The sequence below is a fragment of the Neovison vison genome, chromosome 10 (assembly GCF_020171115.1).
Source record: "Neovison vison isolate M4711 chromosome 10, ASM_NN_V1, whole genome shotgun sequence".
Classification (NCBI taxonomy): Eukaryota; Metazoa; Chordata; class Mammalia; order Carnivora; family Mustelidae; genus Neogale; species Neogale vison.
In genome coordinates, this window is record NC_058100.1 from 6,052,020 (window position 1) to 6,068,845 (window position 16,826).

At 40.7% G+C, this 16,826-nt stretch overlaps 1 protein-coding gene across 1 annotated transcript in view; it reads left to right on the top strand.

Moving 5' to 3' along the window:
• The window catches only part of ATF6 (activating transcription factor 6), a gene marked incomplete at its 5' end in the record, with an annotated part of 214,184 nt that overhangs the window by 31,869 nt on the left and 165,489 nt on the right, over nt 1-16,826 (top strand). Inside the window, one exon of the mRNA XM_044267818.1 lies at nt 4,860-5,080. Within this exon, the coding sequence (XP_044123753.1) occupies nt 4,860-5,080 (221 nt within the window). The remainder of the gene's footprint in view (nt 1-4,859; nt 5,081-16,826) is intronic.

Here is a 16,826-nt window from a genome sequence, read left to right on the forward strand (position 1 = left end):
AGAAATAGCGCAGAGCCATTTGCGTGTGTTAACTGCAGCTAGAAGTATTATCCTTTCTTTGAAATGTTTAATTCTTTACTTTTACCACCTCCTCTGCTCTTTGGAATAATCTCAAAGTTCACTGAGCAGTGTTTCATTTTGGGATTTTTTTTTTTAAAGATTTTATTTATTTATTTGCCAGAGAGAGATCACAAGTAGGCAGAGAGGCAGGCAGAGAGAGAGGAGGAGGAGGCAGACTCCCTGCCAAGCAGAGAGCCCTATGCGGGACTTGATCCCAGGACCCTGAGATCATGACCTGAGCTGAAGGCAGAGGCTTAACCCACTGAGCCACCCAGGCGCCCCTGTTTTGGGATCTCTACCGAGAAGATGTGGAATAATGCTCTTCTCAGAGTATTGGTTTAACTCAGTGGTTCCCACACTCCAGACTGTGGACCCCAGGGTATGGGTGGTGGGAATAGTAGCCTTTGGCATTTTGCAAGGCCTCTGCAAACCCCCATACTGACAGGTATTTTCTGTAGCCTGAATAATTTGTTTTATATCTTTTTGTACTCCTATTTTAAAAATTTTTGTGGCTGTAGTTCAGATTAGTAAACTACAAATTTATTTTAAATTGTTACTAGGTTTTTGTTGTGGTTGTTTTTTTAAGTAATGTGGGGCTCGAACTCATGACTCTGAGATCAAGACATGAGCCGAGATCAAGAGTCTCAGCCTGACAGAGCCACCCAGGTGCCCCTGTTACTAAGTTCTTTTTTTAAAAGATTTTATTTATTTATTTGACAGAGAGAGATCACAAGTAGGCAGAGAGGCAGGCAGAGAGAGAGAGAGGGAAGCAGGCTCCCCACTGAGTGGAGAGCCCGATGCAGGACTTGATCCCAGGACCCTGAGATCATGACTTGGCAGAGGCTTTAACCCACCCAGCCACCCGGGCGCCCCTGTTACTAAGTTCTTAATAGCCTTTTCTCATCATGTATTTTTTCAGTCCTGAAACTGGAAGGACAGCCATGATCATCTTGGGTGACCATGATACTTTTTGATATTAAAGAAGAGGGGTCACTTGGTTTAAGGTTTACATAATGATGAGTGTGTCTTCTAGTACCAGATTGTACTTTTTCTTTTTTTTTTTAAGATTTTATTTGAGGGGGTGCCTGGGTGGCTCAGTGGGTTAAAGCCTCTGCCTTTGGCTCAGGTCATGATCTCAGGGTCCTGGGATCAAGCCCCGCATTGGGCTCTCTGCTCAGCAGAAGGCCTGCTTCCTTCTCTCTCTCTGCCTGCCTCTCTGCCTACTCTCTCTCTGTCACATAAATAAAATCTTAAAAATAAAAAAGATTTTATTTATTTGAGAGAGTATGGCAGTGTGCAAGCAAGTGGGGGAGGAGCAGAGCAGGAGAAAATCTTAAGCAGACTCCCTTTTGAGCTTGGTACTCTACATGGGGCTTAGTCTCATGACCCTGAGATCATGACCTGAGCCGAAATCAAGAGTCGAGTGCTTAACCAACTGAACCACCCAGCATCCCCTGGACTGTAATTTCTTTTTTTTTCTTTTTTATTTCTTTTCAGTCTTCCAGAATTCATTGTTTATGCACCACACCCAGTGCTCCATGCAGTACGTGCCCTCCATAATCCCCACCACCAGGCTCACCCGACCCCCCATCCACTCCCCTCCAAAACTCTCAGTTTGTTTCTCAGAGTCCACAGTCTCTCATGCTTCATCTCCCCACTCCGATTTCCCCCAAACTCCCAGTGTCCTCCATGTTATTCCTTATGCTCCACAAGTAAGTGAAACCATATGATAATTGACTTACTCTGCTTGACTTACTTCACTCAGCATAATCTCTTCCAGTCCCGTCCATGTTGATACAAAAGTTGGGTATTCATCCTTTCTGATGGAGGCATCATACTCCATAGTGTACATGGACCACATCTTCCTTACCCATTTGTACGTTGAAGGGCATCTCGGTTCTTTCCACAATTTGTTGACTGTGGCCATTGTTGCTATGAACACTGGGGTACAGATGGCCCTTCTTTTCACTACATCTGTATCTTTGGGATAAAAACCCAGTAGGCAATTGCAGGGTCATAGGGAAGCTCTATTTTTAATTTCTTAAGGAATCTCCACACTGTTTTCCAAAGTGGCTGCACCAACTTGCATTCCCACCAACAGTTTAAGAGGGTTCTCTTTTCTCCACATCCTCTCCAACACATGTTGTTTACTGTCTTGTTGATTTTGGCCATTCTAAGTGGTGTAAGGTGGTATCTCAATGTGGTTTTGATTTGAATCTCCCTGATGGCTAATGATGATGAACATTCTTTCACACATCTGTTAGCCATTTGTATTAGACTCTAATTTCTTTTTTTTTTTTTTAATTTTTTTTTTTTAAAGATTTTATTTATTTATTTGTCAGGGAGAGAGAGCGAGCACAGGCAGACAGAATGGCAGGCAAAGGCAGAGGGAGAAGCAGGCTCCCTGCCGAGCAAGGAGCCCGATGTGGGACTCGATCCCAGGACGCTGGGATCGTGAACTGAGCCGAAGGCAGCTGCTTAACCAACTGAGCCACCCAGGCGTCCCTAGACTGTAATTTCTTAATAATAAGTGTTATTAAGAAACCTTACACCTGGTCATGAGCTTTTTATTTTATATTTTTATTTGAATATTTGACCTAAGCATATTTATATCTGCTTATGAGTCATCTCCTCATTTAAATGTTTTTATTTCATAAAAGAAGTTTTTCCGGGGGAAAAAAGATAAAAATGTTTAGAGATCACTTTTGTCCAAATAAATTACACATATTAAAAATCTGTGAAGTTATTTTCTTATGTGGGATAAAATGCTGTTAACTAAACTCTAGTTTTAGTGTGCTTTTTGGGGCCATGTGAAACATAAAGACTTTGATTTTATAGAAGTGACCTTTTTTTTTTAAAAGCTAAGACAGGTGTTCTTAACAAACAGGTGTTTCAAAGTATTATTTAGATTTTTAGTTTTTCTTGATCCTTTGAAATACCAAGCTGAATTTTACGTGGGTCGTGTTACACTGGCTGAAAGTAGGATGCTCTTTTTTTCCTGCCTTGAAGAAGAATTATAAATATTTATGTAATTGTAGTTGCTGGTTACTGTAGTACTTTTTTTTTTGCTGGATAGGCCCAAGCAGCTGTGGATGTTGGGGGAGGCTTTCAGCACCTTGTAAAATTGGCCAGATCTGAAAGGAAGCATTCAGTAGGCAAGTGGGATTTCTAAAAGACCGGAGTTCTGAGTTATAGGAGTCTTCTTTAGGTTAATGATACTAAGTCTCCTCAGATTAGTGTAATTTAAAAAATAATGTTTAATGTGAAGATTTAAGAAAAAGATTTAGAGACCATTTTGTGTGTGTAGGGGGAGTTGCTATTATCTACAGATAATTTTAAGTTACAGATTTGTCTCCTGTTCTTGTTCATTGTGAACTCATTTCAGATGGTTTTAATGTTTGTTTGTTTGAAGATTTTCTTTCTTTATTTGACAGAGAGAGAGAGATCACAAGTAGGCAGAGCAGCAGGCAGCAAGAGGGGGAAGCAGGCTCCCCGCTGAGCAGAGAGCCTGATGTGGGGCTTGATCCCAGGACCCTGAGACCATGACCTGAGCCTAAGGCAGAGGCTTTAACCCACTGAGCCACCCAGGTGCCCCTCAGTGTTTTTTTAATAAGGACATTGTGAACAACTTCATAAAAAAAAGTATATTTTTAATTGAAGTAGGATTAACATAGCGTTGCTAGTTCCGGGTGTACAGTGTACTGACAGAACATTTCTGCTCGTGACTCAGTGCTCATCGCGGTAAGTGTCCCTCTTCATCCCCTTCGTTTGACCTGCCCACCTCCCTGCTGGCAACCACCAGTTCTCTTTAAGAGTCTGGGTTTTGGTTTTTTAAATTTTTTGTTTCTCTTTTTTTAGAGACAGAGTATGACTGGGCAGTGGGGCAAGGACAGCAGAAGGAGAGGGAAAGAGAGAACCCCAGGCAGGCCCCACACCCAACTTGGAGCCTGACACAGAGCTCGTTCGCAGGACCCTGAGATTACAGCTCCAGCCGAGAGCACGGGTCTGACTAGATGACTGAGCCGCCTAGGTGTTCCCCGGAGTCTGTTTTTTTGTTGTTTGTCCCTTTTCTCTGTTCATTTGTTTCTTAAATTCCACATATGTTTGTCTTTCTTGGACTTCTTTCACTTAGCAGAATAGTGTCTAGATCCTTCCATGTTTTTGCAGATGACAAGATCTCATCTTTTTTACAGCGAGATAGTATTCCATTGCTTATATAGGCCGTTCTTTATCTATTCATCACTTAGTGGATACTTGGGATGCATCAGTGGGATGCATTCCACTTGGCTTTGGGAGATATTACTGCAAGTTTTAACATTTTTGATATTTGTAGTCCCTGGGCTGCCACATATTGAGTCACCGAATCTCCATTTGTATATTTTTGGTGCTGTATTTCTAAATCCTGTTAATTTAAAATATGTGGCTCTCAGTGTTCAGGATAAAAGATTCATTAGTTATAATATGAAAAATACTTCTTGGCACTCATAAATTTCAGTGGTTAATAGAGAAATCTATGTGTAACTCAGCAAGTTTGACATGAATATAGTTGAGAAAAAATGTGGACATACATTGTTCATGATAACTTCATAGGAAACAAATGTAGTTGGTTTCATTAAAAACAAAACATCAGAAGTCACTGTGCGTGTGTGCTGCTGTTGATTATGTTTTAATTGGTGGTTTTAAATGCCCTCAGTGTCCTCCTCCTCTTGTATCCACAGAAGGGACCTAAATGTTAAACACTGTCCTTTGTCATAGTGGTCACGCACACTCTGACTCCTTTCCTGTTTCCTCCACCGCAGGTCCGACCGTCGTGCTTTCTCAGCCTGCGGTCGTACAGCTTCAGGCTCCCGGAGTCCTGCCCTCTTCTGCCCCAGTCCTTGCTGTCGCCGGGGGAGCCACACAACTACCTAATCACATGGTGAATGTGGTGCCGGCCCCTGTGGCAAACAGCCCAGTGAATGGAAAACTTGCAGTGACTAAACCTGTCCTACCAAGTACCATGAGAAGCGTGGGCTCGGATGTGAGTGCTGCAACTTTGTGCTTTATCGTGCCTGACTGAAAAGACAACAAGGACAAAACCACACTGTTTTGTTTTTGTTGCCTTGTTTTTGCTTTTTGGAGTTTTTATCATCGTGCCTTGGCAAATTAGCACGTCAGAATCTAAGTGATAAGGTTTTAGAAAGTCTGAAGTTGTTAGATGAAAAGTGACGTTTGCATTCTTTCAAGCCCTCCTCGCATTCTGCAAGGTCCTCCCCAACCCCGTCAGACACTAGTATTTTCCAAGACTCTCTCATGGCTCCTGATTGAAATGTTTTTGGCAGTTCCCAGATGAGAGCCTGTAGACTATTTTTTTGTCAGGATTTACATTTACCTTCTCTCTTGAGTTATTGAAGGGCTTTCACCACTGCAAAATGATGACTTGCTACTCTTAGGAGTTCTCTTAATGATTAGTTGGTATTTTCCCATCTTTGCAAATCCTCAGATTTTCTAGCCCATTTTAGGTTTATTTATTTATTTTTTTAATAATTTACAAATCACAGAAAGTTTCCTAAGACCTGTCTTCCTCAAAGCCAGTTATAGCATTTGCCAGCTAACTTTTGCTTTCTTTAAAAATGATACAAAAATATCTCATTAAGTAGTAATTGAACATTATAGTCTTAAAGTTTAACGAAGTTAAAGTCAAATTATCACTTTGACAGTGGATTCTCCTAAACTATTAGTGGGAAGGCAAACCCATATGTGTTTTCTTTAAAATAAAAGTAGATATTCTTGGTTGTTAATATTACTATTCTACCTTTTCTTTAGGTATTGCAAAATACTTTTAAAATTTTGTGCCTTATTACAATCTGTTGTGCCATGATTTATTAACTAGCATGTTAGTAGCCCAGTAGTGAAATTGCTCCGTTGTTACATAAACACAACTAAGTAATGTCCATTCAGCAGTATTTTTAAAGACCCATAACAAAGGAATATTATCTGACGAAAGCAGAACATTAAAGATCTCCAATAATTCGTATAGTTTCTGTAGGTTTTGAAAACTGTGTCTGTCCAGACATGGAAGAAAATTTAGTATCGAACGAGAATACACATGGATGGTTCAGGATTAGCCTTGACTGTTCAAGTTCGTTTATTTTGAGGACTAGAGAAGGCTAAGCTAAGTTCGTTTATTTTGAGGACTAGAGAAGGCTAAGCATAACCATAGTGGTTATGGCAGAATAGGCACTAAAACACAGTATGGGCTTCAGCTGAGGATGAAATCGTACGGTGCTGGGGTTTGCTTAAAATACTCTGGGGCAGGGGGCAAGGAGCACAGGATGGAGGAAACAAGATTGGCAAAATGTTGATGATCATTAAAGTTGGGTGTAATCTTTCTCTCCTTTTGGTGTGTGGGAAAATTTCCACAATAAGTAAATAACAACAAAAGTCCAAAAATACCCTGTGCTATTTTCGACTAAAAAGTTATACAGCCAATAAAAGAAAGAGTATGTTTTTCACAGGAGACTGAGATAGCTAAGAATGAGGAAAGAGAGTATTTTTTTAAATGATCCTTTTAAATTTCCTTTTAATCCTCTTTAAGTTATGAATTTGAGTATTTGTTCTGTGATACTCCCAAACGCAACTGGCTGTAGAAAATATTCAGAGTTGTCTTTTTATTGTTTATCTGAGAGAGCGAGAATGTGCATGCTGATACAGCGGAGAGGGGCAGAGGGAGAGGGAGAGGGAGACTATCAAATGGACTCCCCACCAAGCACGGAGCCTGATGTAGGGCTCGATTCCACCACCCTGAGATTATGACTTAAGACGAAATCGAGAGTCGGGAGTTCGACCCAGGAACCCCTCAAAGTTGTCTTTATATCATGTTAGGACATTTAAAATATTTATTATGAAATATCTTAGACATGAAAAAAGGTAAAGACTAAATTAGAACTTTAAAAAATATAGATCAACAGTATGTCACAGTTGTTAAATTATTCACATAGTGTTAGTTTGTATTCTTGGCTTTCTAACATCCGATTGTGGGACAGTCCAGAGGCATGTGGCTAGGATAGGGAAGATATCTTGAAACGATGTTCTAGTAGAGGAATGGTTTAAGGGTTGGAATGACTCCATGAACCAGAAGAGAACACTGAGCATAGGTCTGGAGCTGATTCCAGGACGTGAAGGTTGATGTGTAGAAAACAAGATGATTGTTCTGGGTTGTTCCAGAGGACTCAGCTAGAATAGGTGCAGATACATTATAGAACGGTTTTGTCTCATCCTAAAATTCTTTGATCCTGTCATTGCATTTAAAAACAGGAGGAGGGGGACGCCTGGGTGGTTCAGTTGGTTAAGCATCTGCCTTTAACTCAGGTTATGATCACAGGGCCCTGGGATTGAATCCTGTATGGGGCTCCCTGCTCAGCAGGGAGCCTGCGTGTCCCTCTGCTTTCCCCTCTGCTTCCCACTTGTCTTGCTTGTGTTGTCTCTTTCTCTCTGACAAATAAGTAAAATCTTAAAAAAAAAAAAGGTAAGAGGAAGCCTTTTTTTTTCTTCTAGGCTAATATCTGAATATGAGCGTCTGTAATGTTGGCACTCATCATTGTATTCTACAGATCCATTTTGTAATCTCTGAACATTTCAATTAATTATTTGTTGAACAGACATTTGCCATAAGTTCCTTGGTGTGAAAGAACATTTTTTTTTTTAAAGATTTTATTTATTTATTTGACAGAGAGATCAAAGTAGGCAGAGAGGCAGGCAGAGAGAGAGGAAGGGAAGCAGGCTCCCTGCCGAGCAGAGAGCCCCATGCGGGGCTCAATCCAGGACCCTGGGATCATGTCCTGAGCGAAGGCAGAGGCTTTAACTCACTGAGCCACCCAGGGGCCCTGAAAGAACATGTTTGTTCTGCTCTTGCATCAGTAAATTTTTCTGATAAAGTCTCCGTCAACATTGAACTGGGGGATGTGTGAGATGCAAAAGTATAGGCCCGACAGACATCATCTTTTTTTTTTTTTTTAACCAATATTTATTGGTTAGAGTTTGGAGTTTAGAGTTGACAATATTTCACATACTGTTTGTCTAGTGCAAGAGACTTAAAGGTGATTAGAGTAAATTTCTAGTCAAGCTGCATTAAGGTTTTGTGCTTATTTTTCCCTGGCCAGCACATCAGGAAGTGAGCCAGGTCTTTTCAGTATGAGTTCTCTGGTCGAGGTTTTGACTTAATGTTTATTTCAAGTAAAGAAACATCAGTCTGTCCTATCAGCTGGCCAAGCTGCTCAGGAACCCAGAGAAAATTTGTTCCAGAAGGAGCTGCAGGAAACTTTGATCTGCTGGTATAGTCTCCTGTGTTAAAACTTGGTTGACCTAAATAGGGCACATGTTTGTTAGACTCAAGTCCTATTAAATTATGATAAATTTGAAGTAGTATAAATTCTGGATTCAAAATGGCCAAAAAAAAATTTTTCATTATGTGCTTTTTGTGCTTTTGAATCAAAAGCCTGGTGAAAAAGCTGTAATTCAGGAGAAGAAAGCATATCAGTCTTTCGGGGCTTTATAATGCTGACATGGCTTCTTTTTCCTACCTTTTTTGTTCTTTCATTTGGCTAGTTTCACTCTCTAGAGGCCTGCTACTGCCCTGAGTAGCGTTTTTTGCATACCAGATTCTGCAGACTGCATTCAGTGCCACATTTTCTGTTATGAAACAGTTTGCCTGGTTCAAATTATAATCTCACTCTTCCTGTCTTTTGCTGGTAAATCTGTTCTGTTTAACTCTTGGAAAACTTACCTAAGTTTTCAAGAAATATGGTTGGTTTTTGGCTCTGATCATGATGGAAAAAATGAACATGGTGTCTCATTTCAGTGTAGAAATTCTCTTATTTCTCAGTAAAAGGCAGTCTTAGAACTGCAAAGTTGCCTTCATAGGAGAGGGTGCGTATCTTTCTTTAAAGAGCTATTGAATGTTGTCAGACATCAAACCACGGACTTGAACGTAGGCAGACTGTTTATTTATTTTTTAAAAGATTTTATTTATTTATTTAACAGAGAGAGAGAGAGAGAGAGAGACCACAAGTAGGCAGGAAGGCAGATGGAGGCGGAGGGGGAAGCAGGCTTCCCACTGAGCAGAAAGCCCAATGCGGGGCTCGATCCTAGGACCCTGAGATCATGACCTGAGCCAAAGGCAGAGGCTTTAACCCACTGAGCCACCCAGGCGCCCCTAGGCAGAGTATTTGGATCTGCATTGCTATAACTACTACTCTGTACCCATCATAATTCCATAAAGTTCATGAAACATTATGGCCCCGGTTTTAGGGCTATGGAGTTACATTGTTGTTGTTATTTTGGGGGGATAAAAGACCAGGGGAAAACAAGTGGGGAAATGATATTCTACGTCCTCTGCGGCGGACCAAGGTGGAGCCCAAACCCTTAATGGAAGTCAGTAGGTGGTGACAATGGAAAGAACATGGTCAGGAGCTAGGTCAGAATTAGAAATACCAGATGGGAGGCTGATCAGGGGTACAAGGTTTGCTGACAGGGGGCCTCCGGCCTTCCTCTCAGTCCGTGCACCCCATTAAGCATCTTACAAACCCTTTATTCTTGCACTGTTCTGATTCTTTACTTAATGACCTCGATCCCTCCCAACCCAGTCCCTAGCCCTTGGGAGTCCCTGTCCTGGTCACTAAAGCCAACGTGAGAAGCTGGGGGTCTGGGGGATCCCTTTCCACCTGCCTGCAGGTATTAGAAATAGTGTGAAGGGGATTCCTTTGGCATACCGAACGGAACCTTGTTTATTTCTTTTCTCTGGAGACAGTGTTAGTTCAGCTCAAGATTTCAGGTATTGTTAGTACTTTGAGCGTGGAGGTGATGTGATCTGGGACCAGACGGGGCCAGTACACACAGTGTTCCTTTGTGGCTGTGCAGGAGGGCTGAGTTTTGGGAGTCTAGCACTTCTCCAGCGAGCAGTGAGCGAGTTTCCTCATTGTCCAGAGGAAGACATTACCTCATCTCACAAGGTTTTTTGCTGGAAACACAGCCCTGAGAAAGGGCCTGGGTAAAGAGCGGTTAGGGCCTTGTATTCTTGGCGTGCCCAGGAAGATGTATAGCAGCAGGACTCCCAAGAGACCCCTGGAGAAGTATCTTTAAAGAAAAATATGCATCTAAAATAATTTGTTTACAGTGCAAAGCAATGCAGAGAAACCCTTAGAAAGATGGAGAGTGCCTGCATTCTCTTTCGGGAGAAAAAAAAAAAGCATTGTCTCTAATGACACTTAAGCTGCTTATTTTATCTGTAACACCCAAGAGTAAGTCCTCTGTTAGGTCCAAGTAGGAGCTGAATATCCATCCTTAAATGATGTGGCCAGCCTAGATCTAAGAAGATGAAGAATGAACAGATACTTTTCAGTGACTGAATTCTTTAATAACAAAGACATTGAGATTGTGCTATTTCTTTAGGCTTTTAAAGGGGAGGAATCCATCAGAACCAGTTCAGCAGAAAGGATTTGGAGGACTCAAAAGCTATCCAGATTTTAGTAAAATATTACTTCTGTGCTGATTACTTTTCTGGCTTTGCTGCTACCAGGGACTGTGCAAATCAAAGAAAAGCGTGCTTTGTTAAAATACTTGTAGTTTCTCTTTGGGGCTTTAAAAAATTTATCTTGAATAAGGACTTTGGCAAGTAATTTCATTTGTGGTTACAGTAGCTTTGGAAAGGGAAATGAGCAGAAGGTGGTTTTACTCCCTCTCTAGGTTCTGTTGTATTAGGTTAGGTTTCTGTCCCGGCACCTGGAGCATTCTTTGTTCCGTATTTTTCAGTTTAGCAGCTTGATAAGGTTAATAAATAATTATTCTTAAAGGGATCCTGATTTTTTTTTTTTAAAAGATTTTATTTATCTGACAGAGCCAGACACAGCCGAGAGAGGGAACCCCAGCAGGGGGAGTGGGAGAGGGAGAAGCAGGCTTCCTGCAGAGCAGGGAGCCCAGGGAGCCGGATGCAGGGCTCAATCCCAGGACCCAGGGATCATGAGCTGAGCCGAAGGCAGACGCTCAACGCCTGAGCCACTCAGGCGCCCCGGATCCTGATTTCTATCTTCATAAATAATTAACACTTAATTCTCTTTTCTCTGATTTCCCTTCCTGCATCCTGTCCCTGAGGACAGTCCTTCCATGTCACAGATGAGTATAGCCACTCGGTCTCCCTGCCCAGAAGCAGTCATTGTCACTCATTTTTTGTGCCTCTGTCCTGAGACAGTTCCTTAATGTGATTCTAGTTTTAGCCATTTACCTGTTCTGCATAAGTGGTAACGAGCATGTTCATTCTGTCCCGCACCTTGCTTTTCTCATTAGGTATATCTTAGGGAACTCTCTGGATCAGTACATGAACATTTTTCTTTTTTCTTTAATAGTTGCGGGGTAGTCTGTTTCATGCAGGCATCATAATTACTTAAGACTTTTGAAGTTTTTTTCTTTGTAAGCATTCCTCCATCGAGTAACTTGGTACTTAATGTTGTTTATGTGCAAGGATATCTGTAGGAGACATTTCAGGACTGTACTAAGAGAGTCAGAATGTACGTAGTTTTTCGATATTGATAAATATAGTTAAATGGGCCACCATTGGGGTAGTAGTTTTAATTCATCCTTCCACTTTGAGTGTGTGAGAGTGTCTGTCATCGGGCTGCTCAGAGCCGTCTATGCACGGTGTCTCCACAGAGTTCCCCTTTTCCTTACGTCACCCCTTTCCTTGCATAATCGTTTATAATACTGGGTATGTGCGTTTGTGTAGAGAGAGAATCTATAGCTTCCTGGGTAATTTTTTTAGTAGCTTGTTGAGATAAAATTCACACACCATTGAGTTCTGAAATTTAGTGGTTTTCAGTATATTCACAGAGTCCTGCTGCGATCACTGCTATCTAATTCCAGAATGTTCTCATTACCCTAAAAAGAAGCTCCGTACCCATTAGCAGTCATTCCTATTCTGATCTTTTCCCCAGCCCCTGGCAACCACTAGTCTGCATTCTGTTTGTATGGAATTGCCTATTCTGGACATTTCATGTCAATAGAATTATCCAGGGTGGCCGTTTGTGTATGACTTCTGTTACTTAGCACAGTGTTTTTCAAGGTCCATTCAAACCATAACGTGTATCAGTACTTACTCCTTTTTATTGCCGAATGATTTCCCATTGTTTGGCTGGATGACATTTTGGATTATCCGTTTACCAGTTAATGGGGATTTGGATGGTGTCCACTTTTCAGCTATTAGGAATAATACTGCTTTGAACATTCTTGTGTAAGTTTTCATAGTCTTTTTGAAACCTTTTTTAATGTAGAGAGTATTTATACATCAGTGAGAAAAATGCAAGTTAACCCAACAAATAGGACAAAATATATGAATAGATAATTCACAAAAGAGAATGGCAGGTTTTTCAGGAAGGTATCAGTGGCTCTGTATTCTTGACTGGGTATGCCCTCTGAAAGATTACTATTTTAAAATATGTGAAAGAATATTAATTATTAATAGAAGAGAACTTTTGACTGGTTAAAGAATGCTATTCAGGGATTAAGTGTCATGGTTAATGTTTTCTGTGGCTCTTTTTTTTTTTTTTAAAAGATTTTATTTATTTATTTGACAGACAGAGATCACAAGTAGGCAGAGAGGCAGGCAGAGATAGAGAGAGGAGGAAGCAGGCTCCCTGCTGAGCAGAGAGCCCGATGTGGGGCTCGATCCCAGGACCCTGAGATCATGACCCGAGCTGAAGGCAGAGGCTTAACCCACTGAGCCACCCAGGCGCCCCTCTGTATGTCTTTCTTGTAATTCCTCAGCGTGGTACCTGCCCTGCAGCCCTGAAAGTGTGTGTGTGTGTGTGTGTGTGTGTACGTGTGCATTAGACTTTGCATGTGATAATAATGTCAGATACTTAAAGTTGCAGAAACAAAACTCATCCAGAGAATGCCCATGTGCCTTCACCGGTTAACCTGTTACCATTTTACCCCATTTGCTTTATTCATTCTTTCTTTCTGTCTTTCCACATACAGACTCCTGCCCCCCCAAACCATTGTAGAGTATGTTACAATTTTTACCACTAATTTTTCAGTGTGTGTTTTTTCAGAATAAGGATATTCTCCTGCATACCCACAGTAATCAACTTTGTAAATTACATTTGTTAAATACTTTAACCTGCTGTCAGTATTACAGTTTTGTTGGCTGATGTAATATCCTTTATTGAATTTTTTCCCCTTTCAAATACAGGACCCAGTCTAGGGCCAGATACATTTAGTTGTCTCTTTAGGTTCTTTTAATCTGGAACATTTGCACAGTTTTTGTCTTTTTGATGCTTTAGAAGAATTTGGCTCTTTTCTAATATGGTTGGTTTTTTGTTTTTTAAAATATATTAGAGAGAGGGAGGGCGCTTGTGAGCAGTGGGGGGGTGGCGCAGAGGCAGAGAGGGAGAGAGAATCTCAGGCAGATCCTCTGCTGAGCACGGAGCCCATGGAGGGCTCAGTCCCAGGACTGTGTGGTCATGATCTGAGCTGAAATCCAGAGGCAGCCACTTAACCCACTGAGCCACCCCAGTGCCCCTCTGATACAAGTTTTAATAAGTACTCCACATTCATACTGCATTATAAATCATTTATTTTTACATAGTTCTATTTGACTCTCACAAAATCCTTGTGAAGTGGGTGATATTTATTCCCCTTTCACCATGAAAGGGGTCAGTTGGTGAGGTGTTTCAGGCAAGGCCATATTGCCGAGATGGCGAATACCAATTAAGTGGTGTGGGTCACCCTTGCCTAAGCACGTGACTCGCAGATACCCACTTAGAGCAACGCACTCTAAACCTCCTGACAGCCCTTTGAGGTGAGCGAGAGCCCCGATACGAATGGGGTAAGGAGCAGACGGAGGGCTCTCCGAGGATTTTAGTCGGCTGTGTACCCTTAGGCTCTTTTTCTGCTCTGCAGCAATTAAATGGGATTTCCAGATTTTGTCTGTTTTTGTTTTCGTTTCTTAAGTCATTTTTAACATTTAAAATCTGTGAAAATAGGAGCTGAAATGAGGACAGATAATTTCATCATTGCTTTAGTTTCACAGTTTATCTGAGCAGCTCTGAGGCATTGGTGACGGAGTTCAGAATTTTTGCCTCCTCACTCAATTTTTTCATAGCCGCCGGGCATCTCTTTTTATTGACACTTACGTGTGTGTGGTGCGTTATAGTCGACAGAGACCCTCACATCCGAGTCGTGTAATCCTCGCCTCAGTTGCTCGGCCTGCGCCAGCCGAGTTGGGATTCAGGTCTAGGGCTTGTGTTGGTCCAGTGCTGCCGTCACCACTCAGTGCTCCCTTAACGGGGCTTTACTTTCAAGAGAGCATGGAGGCAGTACAGACTGCAAATGACCTGCATCTTGAAACTTGCTTCTCCCTCTACAGATGTACTCTCTTAATTTTTAAAAAATTTCAGCAGGCGGTTTTAAGTCTTGAGAGACAAAGTATAAGGGCTGACAGTAATGGAACAGCTCAGTGATCTGAGATAAAATTTACAGCAAAGTTAATCTCTGTTTTGGGACAGAGTAGTCCTTACTAGGACATGTGGTAGTTCATTATACTTGTTTAGCATCAGGACTAGGACCATTTTGGTTTTGGTTGGAATGGGACCTTCAGAAGATTAATGGGATGGATCTCAAGTTTTTGCCCACAGTCCACAGTAAGAAATGTGTTTTACATCTTTCTTAACACACACAAGTCTAGTGAGACAGTAAGCTCTTGCTACATAGAGAATATTCGGTTTTCTTTTATTCCATCCTGTGACTTTCTGTCAATTTTTTTTTTTAAGGCTCTTGTGATCTACTAAATGTATCACACTACTTGATATTGGGTTATAATTTCAAAAACACTATTCTGGTCTAAATCCCTCTATTACTATACAAATAGGCCCCAGGAGAAGAAATGATTCTTCAAAATCTTTCAGTTAATTCATTGCAGTGCTGAAATTAGAGTTAAGGACACCCAACGTCCAGTGTTGTACTGTCCTCTAATGACTTAAGTTGCTATTACTCTTTTTTTTTTTCAAGTAGGCTCCACATCCATGTGATCGACACCCAAGCCAGGATCCAGAGTCAGGTACTTAACTGACCAAGCCACCCAGGAGCCCCTAAATTCCTATGACTCTTAGGTAGCTACACCAGGTATTTCTAGGGATGTCGAAAACAGAGGAATCATTAACTGAGGGCACAGGAAACCGCTCTGAGGGTCCTTTGATGATCCCTGTGCAGGGGACTTTCTCCATTCTTAAGGAAGCTGTGCTGCACAGTGTGGCTTTACTAAGAGCATCTTGTGGATACTCCTGCCTTCGTTCTCCACCAGTTTTTTCTCTTCCCTCAGAACATTAGATTAGATAAGGCAGCCTAGACCTATCGTCCAGCAGGGATTTTGTCTATCACCCTTTCTCACTTGGGAAATCACACTACATGCCCAAAGGCATTCTTCATTAAAAAAAAAAAAAGAAAAGATAATTTGCAGGGTGAAGATTATTTCTTCGACTCTGCCAGTTAAATGGCTCAGGTTGCCAATAATGAAGCTGCTTTATTTAATTTTTGCTGACTAGGAACTGGGTCTAACAGACACGTACCCAACACAGTTTCTTAAAGTGTTGGCTTTGTATCATGAGGTTTGAGAAGAGTACGGGTAGTACAAGAGGAGATTTTCCCCTTTTCTGTTTTAAACAATTTTTTGAGAAAAAAGGAGTTTTTTTTAATGATTCGTTTGTTTGTTTAAGTAATCTCTATATCCAACATGGGGCTCAAAACTCTGAGATCAAAAGTTGCTTGCTTCACTGACTTAGCCAGCCCAGTGCCCCTAAAAAGGGAGTATTCTTAAGAATCATTAGAGAAATAAAACTAAATAACTTAATTTATTTGAATATTTAAAATGAGAGTCCCACACATTAAATTTGATAATGAGTTTAGCTGTACACATATTTTTAGAAAGTATTTATAAATATATTTACTATGATAGGCAATAATATGTTATATAAATTAGAAATGTATAAGATAATTTACTTCTTTGGCTTTTAAATCAGTTTCAAGTAGACAAAGCTTCTTTTGTATGTAATGGAAAAATTGGTTTGTCCAATATGAAGATATTGTCGTTAATCAGTAACAGTTTGTATATTAGTTTAGAGATTCAGCGAAATAAGAATTACAATTGAGAGAATGATATGTCATAAACCAGTGATTCTTCATAGTTACCAGTACCTGATCTCACTGAGTTCATATGAGATGTTGGAATGTATTTCTTAGCATTAAAATATCCCATTTTAATATCTTTGATTTATAGTCATACAGGACTTTGAAGCTCATTTCTTAGCAACATCACAGAATCAAAGGTCCAAACAGTCTGTTTTACTTATAAGAAGAACATAATACAGTATTTATTGATTGATAACTTTTAAAAGACTTGGAATTTTGACTCAAGTTGGTTGAAGCTTCAAAAAGTACTAATTCGTGAAAGTTCTTTTTTTACCCAAGTCTTTTTTACAGTCAAACAAATGTTCGCTGAATAATGCAACACCGTATTACAGTATAGGGGCACTAAAGGGAGAGAATATTTTACAGCTGTGAAGTTTTCTTTTTTCTTTTTCCAAGGCACAGTGCTTGAAGGAGGAGTTGTCTGAAGGCAGGATGATCAGAAGCAGGGACTGACCAGCTGTTCACTCATTTTAGTCATGTTAAATCATCTGATATGCCTGTAAGAAGAGAAATGTCAATTGATTAATGAGCCATAGTATTGATTTTATGTTTTC